Below are 9402 nucleotides of genomic sequence, written 5' to 3' on the forward strand. Positions count from 1 at the left end.
TCGCAGCAACCCACAACTGCTCGCGAAAGACGGAACAACGTCGACAGCAGTAAGGTCGACGCGGGGGGGGGGGGGACTGACGGGCCTGTTTGGTGGTGGGATTACTGGTTGACGGGGGTGGTGTTTAGTAGTGTTGTTTGAACGAGAGGGAGTAGGAGCTCGTAGGGTTTTGGGTGGTTTGTTGCTGGTAGTGATGGAGGAGGCAGAAGCAACCGCGACGTGGTCATTCACTGGACTGCTTGGACAGCTGCGCTCCAAGGGCAGCGACTACACGAGGGAGTCCGGACTGGAGGCTTCGCGGTGGGAAAGTGACGGGTCCGACGATGACAGTGGAAGGGTCTGCTTGGTGCTGCTGGGGTGCGAGGGTGCAGCTATGGCGGGTCGTTTGGGCAAGATGGTGCAGCAGCCATGGCTGTCTTGGTGGAGCTGGGTTGTGCTGGTTCAGCTGGTAGCGGGTAGAGTTTTCTTAGGGTTCTCTCGAGGAAGAAGGCGATGGGGAAGGTGACGGACTGGTTATGGCATTTTGGACGTAGGGTCGACGGGCAGTGACGACGATGGCGAGTGAGCTCGGTCGTTTGGTCGTCGACTGGTTATGGCTGTAGGTCGTGGTCTTTGGTGTAGGGTCGTTTGGGCGGTGGTGTTTTTTACAGTAGGTTTTTGTTTGGTTCTTTCAAAGGAGGAAGACGAGGCTACAGTGCCCGTTCAAAATTTTTCCAAAATCCTCCCTTTCAAAATGTTTCATCCGTGTTTTGTAATGGGTTTGCCCAAAAAAATGAGGCCACGTGTGGTGGGGTTCGAGATTTGTGTCCCCCACGCGTGGTGGGGTTCCCCATGTGTCATGGACTCGGTTTATTATGGGCTAGGTCCGAAATTAGGCCTAAAAGCGGGTAATTTGAACCCGAATATTATTCTTTTGCCCGGACCCGATTAAGAACACAACGTTGTTCGACTAATCCTATGTAAGCAAAATAACTACAAAAAATAAGACTAATATTTAAACAAAACTATATATTTTTTAATATATTTTTCAAGATTTAAAATAGCTACAAAGCATTAATAAAACTATTTTTTTTGTAATTTTCGTTTTTAAATAAGGATAAAATATAAAGTAATATTTTTGTATTTTTAAGAAATTAAAATGACTACAAAACATTAATAGAACTATATTTTTTTGGTTATTTTCAAAATTATATAAAGTACAAAAATAAAGTGCAATTTTTGTATTTTTTCAAGTTTATGAGAAATACATAAACTAAAATTTATATATATATTTTTTGTGATTTTTTCTTTTTGCAACGAAATAAAGTAAAAATAGTTAAAATGGCTATATTAGACCCAATTACATATTTATGCTAAAAAAATGTGAAAATCCTCGGGGAGGGTCAAAAATCACGTGCTTACAGTGTCCATTTCATATCTGTGGGTGCTAATACATTTACCCACTTTCCACAAACCTGATTTCTTCTTGCTGGCATGCAACATCCAGTGATAACCTATAAAGTCTCAACGGCATACAACCTTGTATACTTTCGTAGTTGACTCCTTTACCGTCATCTCACGGCACTCTCTTACGCTGTAAATTTTTACAGCCCTGATTATGCAAGCTTTATCAGGGAAATACATGCCCTTTGCAAGCACCGTTGGTCTAGAATCATCCCACATAGCTGACCGAAATTCATCATCATCCCTTTTGAGGGCATCCACGTCCAGCATACTTGGAAAATTATCAAGGTAGGGAATATTCCGCTCATGAAAGGACACGCGAGACTCGTACACTCTTGGTCTAACGGGAGATGGAGGAGCATGCTCCCTCGTCAGCTCAGGTTCCGCATCTATTTACTCCTTGTCATCATCCTCATCATGGAAGGGTGTGTCATCTCCAGACTCATCGTCGTTTTTGTCATAATCACTATCATCTTCCTGACTCTGCGCATATGCCAAATCACTAGTCAGTACGTCGTCTATGGGCAACTGTGTGAGGTCAGGAACATCAAGTTGCTCGTTTTTACTGCACAAAAAGAACAAAATGATAAGCTACCCAACTAGATAAATACTTTACATATAGCTATATCACTTTACTTACAAGTCGTACTGTGTTGACGTTCCATGATGAATATTTTCTTGTTGGTGATGGCTCCCGGATGGACCACCGTGGTCCAATATGCCAGAACTACGCATATTCCAACTAGGGGCGATGTCATAACTTGTAAAATTCATATCCGGACGGTACCCCCTATGAAAAATATGAGTGTTAATACAAATCCAATTAAAACATAAAATAAACATCGCTAAAGCGTAGAAAAATTGAAGTTTACCAGGCATCTTGTGGATTATATAAAGTCAAAAAATTATTTTGTGGCTGCTCATTCGCCGGTGGTGACAAGGTTAAATCAAGGCAAGCTCTTTCATCAGCAATCTGTCCGGCAAAAACTGCTCCAGAATAACCACCCGATGAGTGGGGGTTATCCCTACTATGCACACCCTCATTATTGGGAACGTCTTCAACCTTGACATACATTTTCAACAATTTTATTACAATAAATTCCCTGTTTTCATCCGAAATCCGCAAAAAATCTCTAAGAGTTTCATCATCTTCGATGTTAAACTCAGAATAATAAGCAAACCCTTGCGGAGTCACTGAATACGGAAATCTACCGGTTACTTTAAGGTTCACCGAACGTTTCCTCACACTCATTTTTTTACGTAACAACGATACCAATTTATCGTACTCCACTGTAAACGGCAATTTAATATGACACTGTGGAGGTGAGCTATACCTCACAGAGTTATTCTCCATTACAACCTCACTCCCCAATATAATGAAACCCTTATTTTTGGCTCTTCAAACATTACAAAAAAAATGTTTGATAAGAAGAAAAGAGAAGTATGAACAGAAATTTGAAAGAAAGTTTTGAATGGATTTTCATAAAAATCAAACGCCTTTAAATTAGACAAGTTCGAGCTTGGGGTGCTGAATTTTTTTATGTAAAACGCAGTATAATACCACATTTTATGTATTTGAATTATTGTTATGTTAGTTATCCGCAGAACACTTATTGGTGAGTCCTAAAATTAGTGTAAAATGCAGTATAATACTATGTTTCAGTGTAAAATATAGTATTATAATACGTTTTAAACTAAAAAACAAATATTCTCCGCAGTCCTGCAGAACTCTTATATTGGTGGGCCCAATTTTATAGGAAAATGCAGTATTATACTGCGTTTTTAGTTAGAAATGCAACTTTTTTTAAACTGTATAAAGGTATTTTATGCCCAAAAAGGCATCATTTCAATTTCGGACCCTACTACGTATTATTTACGTTAAATGTGAGACAATTTCTACAGAAGAGTGACAAGTGCAGTGATAGATTGTTGAATATTCTTCTTTTCTTTCTCAAAGTAACAACTCGCCAAACGAAAACCTTATGATACGTCTTCTCTAACAGTAAAGCAATAAGAGCTATAGAGTATAGAGTTTGTACAAGTGAACGGTAAACAATCTATGGATTAATTTGATTTTAGATTAGACCAAGCCAATTGACATGCTCATTCAACGATCTCGGATTTTAGTTGTGAGCCGAGTTAAGTCACTTTTAGAATGGATATTCTCCGATGATATTGTCAGCTTAGACCAAGTGTGATCTTTTCCAAAAAAAAAAAAGTTTTTCCCATTCAATTATTATTATACATCTCGTATGTAATTTAATCATCATCCCCCCCAACCCCAACCCCAACCCAAACCAATTGCAAGGTTCATTAAAAAAAGAGAAAGCAACTGTTATTTCGCTCTTAAAGTAACATATTGGTTGATCAACAGCACATGGTAGGAGAATCATTACTCTGTTCGAATGATCCATTCCATTAGATATATCCATTATCTTATTAGTTTTTGAATTAAACAAACTTTGGTGCTTATAAGTAATTTCAATTGAGTAAGTGCCTCCAAACAATCGAAAAGTAAAAATGTAGGAGATCTTTTTTCTCGTTTTTCCTTTACTATACATGTGACTAATTCCGCACAAGCTACTCTTAACTTGAATTTGAGAAACCACCAATTCCATGGACTTTTTCTCCAAGAGAAACAATTTAATCATAAGATAGAAGCATCACAAATCAGTCTGCAGCCTCAGATATGCTCTGCAACGAAGGATGCCAGGCTCTTGATTTTGCACCTATAGACTTTCGATGTTTTTCGTGTTTAATTACCTGAAAATTTAATCAGCTATTTGAAGTAAACAAACATGTTCTTTCTTTGAAATACAAAGGAAATTAAGTTTGTGAAATTTGGAAGATTAATATTCACCTTGTCCTGATGAACAGCTGTCTTAGAATGTAATGTCTGTGTTATTTTGTCCTCTGAATATTCAAACTGTTTCTGCTTTGCATACTTCTTGGCACACAATCCTTTCATTACCTCTGTGTATAATCAAGAAAAAGGTGTAACTACATAACACATCAAAAACCAAGATAATTGAGTAGTTAACCTAGAAAATGACCAACCTTGAGCAGTAACTAGTCTGTAAATATGACCAAGAACAAGTGTATCAGTTGGCTTGAGAAGCTTTATTCGCGTAATTCGTATTGGGCTAATATTAGTGTTGGTAGTTGTTTTGTTTGAGGGTGGGGACATAGTGGTGGTGGTGGTGAGAAGAAGAGCAACATAATGGCCAGGATTCATCTTCATAATTTGGGTAGCAGTGACTGCAGAATAAAGCTTTTCCACTTTACCATTGGGGTGTTGTATGAGCAAATCTGCATTATCAATAGTTTGGCAATTCCCCATCTCTCTCTCTCTCTCTCTAGATAGTGAAATGAGCACGGATTGTCTCTCTCTAGCTACACACACCAAGCTACCTATCCCCTTTATATATAAAGAATTTAACTACACCTTTGGGCACCTATAGTATTTATTTACAACTAAAAATAATGGCATGTTTACAAATTTGACGCCGTTAGTAATAAAGGTATAGTTGGACTAATTTATGACAGCAGAGGTACTAGAATAAATTTGGATTATTTCACAAAGTTCAACATTAAATTTGGACTTTTTCATTACTCCTTCCCATTAGTAAAAATGATTAGTTCAAAATATTTCTTATTTTAAAAAATAAAAGTAATTAATTAATTTATAGCATGAATTCTTCTTGAAAATAAAAATATTGTCTATTGGAAACAACATTTCTACTTTCATTAGGTAGGGGCAAGGTGTATTTACATACTACCCTCCCCAAACCCCACATGTGAGAATATACTGAGTTTTTTATTATTGTTGTTGTTGTTGAAAATAAAAATATTAATTACATTGCTTAAAAAGTCTAATTATGATAAATAAATAAGGATATAGTAGTCAAAGATTAACAATTAAAATGGAGAAGAGGGAGTACATTTTATAATTCCAATAACTATAGCAAATCAGCAAATGCAATCACTTTTAGTTTTAAATTCTACTCGAAGTGGTAACTTTAATTACCGGCTGTACTGTACATGTTTATATTCTCCCACATAAAGTCAGTTTTACGTTGTCCGACCACTAAAGTTTTGCTAGTACTATTATGCAGACCGAACGCATAACTCAAGATAAATGCTTTTTCTACCGGGAAAATATAGTACAGAGTACCAAATGTCTAGCTGGTTAAGCTAGACTGCTAGCCATAAAGCCTTAACAATGAACTCTATCAATTAGGGATCATTTTGGTTCATATATTAATCATACAAGAATTATAATGTATTGATTTTTTATATAGTAAATAATAATGAAAAAATTGTTATATTGTAAGTAATAATGTAAGAATCATTCTGAAGTGAAATAAAAATTCAATAGTGAATGCGACCGCACTAATTATTTAGGACTTTTTCTTTTTCAATTATTTAGGAATAAAATCACATACTCCCTCATAATTCAATTAATATGGCGATATCACTATTTGGAGAGTTATAGAATGTTTGGTTTGGCCAAGTTTCCTTTTCGTCAAACTTTTTTTTTACTAAAAGTATTTTTTTTAGCTTTTAAAAGGAAAAAAATATTTTTGAGTAGAAGTAGAAGTAGTTGTTGAGAAACAAAAAAATGGTTTCTTCCCGAAAGTATTTTTTTGAAAAATATTTTTGAGAAATCACTTTTTAAAATTTTTAATTGCAGCTCAAAAGTGTTTTTTAAATAAATTAGTCAAATATAAATTATTTATCACCAAAAATATACTTTTTTTAAAAATATTTTTCAAAATAAGCTAACTTTAAAAGTTTGACGAAGACGTTATTTTGACCTATCATATACGGATTCTTTCTTGTTACGTAACAAGAAATGGGGGGAGTATATTTAATAATTATATCTCTTTAATAAATCGTACTATTTGAAACTCGTTGATTCTGATACAAATGAGAATGATATCGTGTGTGATTTGTGGTGCATCTAATTATTGATTGATAGTGCAGATCGAGAGATGTTTCAAATGTTCACAAAACCAACCAACCAAAGGCGTGAAATTTCGGGGAAAGATAGCATTATTTATCCAACATACACTGTCACTCCCAAACAAACCATCATCAGTGCTTGTCAAATTAACCAAAGAAAAGTCCCTTTTTACAAAATGCGACACTTTTTTTTTTTTTTTTTTTGCTGTAGTTAGCTTTATCCAACATCTTGATACACGTCTCCTTCCTCGATCAACATCCTTTGCTATTCGACTGACTTAAACCAATTTTGGTTTCCCCTAAAAGGTACAAAAAGCGGTTGCGTGTGATCTTGTCTTTCTTTCTTTTTTTTTCTTTTTTTTTTATATCTTTTTACCTTTTTTTTTTTTTTGAAATTAACAAATATTCTTTGAGGTAGCTTTCTTATATGCCAATTACAGAATTAGTCCATATAATCTTCTTCTCTATTAGGTTTTGGACCAAATGATTACTGTATAAAGTAAAATCGGTTCACATTAAATACTCAATTGATAGAATGACACGTAAAATTAAGGATAGACGGAAATCGAAGCGAGTGGAAACGAAGACCGAGAGCAACAACTTTGGTTGGCATCGGATAAACCCCGAAGGGAACATTGTTAACGAGGGCAAACGAATATTTGCCGCCAGATGAAATTCAATGAAGAATATTCCTCAGTATTGAATACGCGTCCGTTACTGATAGGTTACATGTACTATTATGTTTTGATGATCTAACAAACTTAATAATAAGAACCAGATGGGGAACCTGTTCCATATCCTCAAAGTGCTAAAGAACAACAAGTCTTAAGTCGAGGACATGTTTCAACAATTCAGAGTCAAAGAAACGATAGAGGGAACAGATGGACAACAGTTCCCTTGCTGACTGTACCATGTCAACTCCCCACAGTTGTAAAGTTGCTGTAACTGTTCTTCTGCACACACGCAACAAGGCAAACAATGCAGCAGTCACTTTACGGGGAATGCCTTTGTATCAAATATGTGTGCATCATCCAAGTGACATCACATGGGTAATATTAACATGAAGCAAAGGAAATACAACACACTTGCACATTTCAGAATTAATCAAATTTTCTCTCACGTGTGTGGTGATCTTGCAAGTGACTTTCAGGAGCTTCAAGAATAGAGAACAACATAACAAAGGACCAGTTTCCTGCAATGAGACATTATATGTCCTTAGTTGTGTTGTACCTTTGTTAAAGAGATTTACTTGTAATTCCTGCTTAGCTTAGTTGGAAGCATTGTGTAGGAAACCTTTTGTAAACCATAAACTTTGTGTTTGTGTCTTGACTAGAGTTAGTCGAGTTGTAAGCTTTGTAATAGAGTTATTACAAAGGAACTTGTAATAAAGTTACTACAAAGGGGCTTGTAATAAAGTTATTATAAGTGGGTGATGGATTAAGAGTTTAATTCCTAGGTTACAATAGTTTGTAATCTGAAGTTTGCTCAGTAGTGAAGTTAAAATCCTACGAGTGTAGGTCATGGTTTTTAATCTCGCGAGCTGGGAGTTTTCCACGTAAAACTCCATTGTGTTATCTACTTACTACTCTCTGTGTGTGTGTTCTGTGGGAACTAATAAAGAACTAGGTTTTCTATATAGTTTGGTGGACCCTCAGTTTCTATCAGTTACAGAGAAATTTGACATTCATTGCTTGCCATTACATATTCATCAATGACCCCCTATTATTGTCATTTTAGAGGGGCTTGATCCTAGGATCTTGTTCCCTAGGTTTAGCCATAAGTAGTGACTTCAACATCCATTGTAGGACACGAAAATTCTGACAAACTTATGCTACACATTATTCCAAGCTAAATAGTACTTTATTTTCTGTCTAATAATATTCTTGTTGCTGTCTTCGGAAACCTTGCTCCCGAAACCAAGTTGTCTGCTATTTTATCTCGAATTCAAGTAAATCGTATATTTTTATTTAATTTTTTTTATTTTGGGATTAAATCGATTTGTTTGTCTATAAATCACGCTATAAATCCAACTGTGTGACAAATGTGGTAACTATATCCTTACATTGCTTTCTCTTTTTTCCCTCAATCAATTGGAACATTCTAGAATTAAGAGAAGGCAAAATACATAAGTAGCCACCTGAACTATACACCAAATCCCTGTTACATACTTTCTGAGGACGAATATCTATTTACACACGCAACCTTTTAAAATTGTGTATACTACACACTACTTTTGCCAGATGGCACGCGTGTGTTTAACAAAAGACACTGAGTGCGTAAAACCTATGCATTATCTGTCCAAATCCTTATATACACACATGTGTCCAAATCTTATTTGTTCTCTTTATTTTTCTTAAATTATTAGTTAAAAGAAAAGATAAAGATGTCCAGGCCTTCTTCCCCATTTGGAGCCCCCTACCGTCTTGGGCATCCGGCGACAACCACAACACCATTTTCTCTCCCACGCCTCCCATCTCCTCCCCTTTTCATCTCCTTTAAGTAAATCTCGATCATAACTCATAATGCCGGCGGCGACCTCAAGCAACGTCGAGATCTCTGTTGCGAGGTTGTTACTTTCACTATCAGTTCATGGCCGACGAGGTTAGATTTTCTCTGACGAGGTAAAGCTCTCAGATCTTTCCGACAAGTTGGTGGTTCTTCGTTCAGATCTGGTCTCGTTTTGTTAAAATTGCAAACGATGGCGACCTCTATTTTCCGGCCACTGTTACTGTGGCAACACCCATTGGTGAAAATGATATTTCTATAGCAAACAAAACCTAGAAACCAAAAAATGGTAATAAATTTTTAGAGTAAGGAGAAATAGTGGTAAATAAGAACAAAGATGAAGAAAGTGAGTCTTCATATAAAGAGAAGAATTGAAGTATGGTGTGGTGCTTCTGGTTCTTTCTGGAAGAGAAAGAGACTATGAAAGAGAAACTGGTCAACATAAATTTAAGCATTTTTTTATTTAAAAAAATTATTAACACGTGGCAT

General features: G+C 36.0%; 1 protein-coding gene across 1 annotated transcript; it reads right to left on the reverse strand.

Annotated features, from left to right (window-relative positions):
• Positions 1-3964: 3964 nt before the first annotated feature.
• LOC107814253 (uncharacterized) lies at positions 3965-4849 on the reverse strand. The gene is made up of 3 exons (XM_016639629.2): positions 4501-4849; positions 4304-4416; positions 3965-4206 (listed from the first exon to the last, which is right to left on the reverse strand). Exons 1-3 carry the CDS (start codon positions 4781-4783, stop codon positions 4114-4116), a joined length of 489 nt encoding a protein of 162 aa, XP_016495115.1. The 5' UTR covers positions 4784-4849; the 3' UTR covers positions 3965-4113.
• Between the last annotated feature and the right edge of the window lie 4553 nt (positions 4850-9402).

The sequence above is a fragment of the Nicotiana tabacum genome, chromosome 8, assembly GCF_000715075.1.
Source record: "Nicotiana tabacum cultivar K326 chromosome 8, ASM71507v2, whole genome shotgun sequence".
In the NCBI taxonomy this organism is placed as follows: Eukaryota; Viridiplantae; Streptophyta; class Magnoliopsida; order Solanales; family Solanaceae; genus Nicotiana; species Nicotiana tabacum.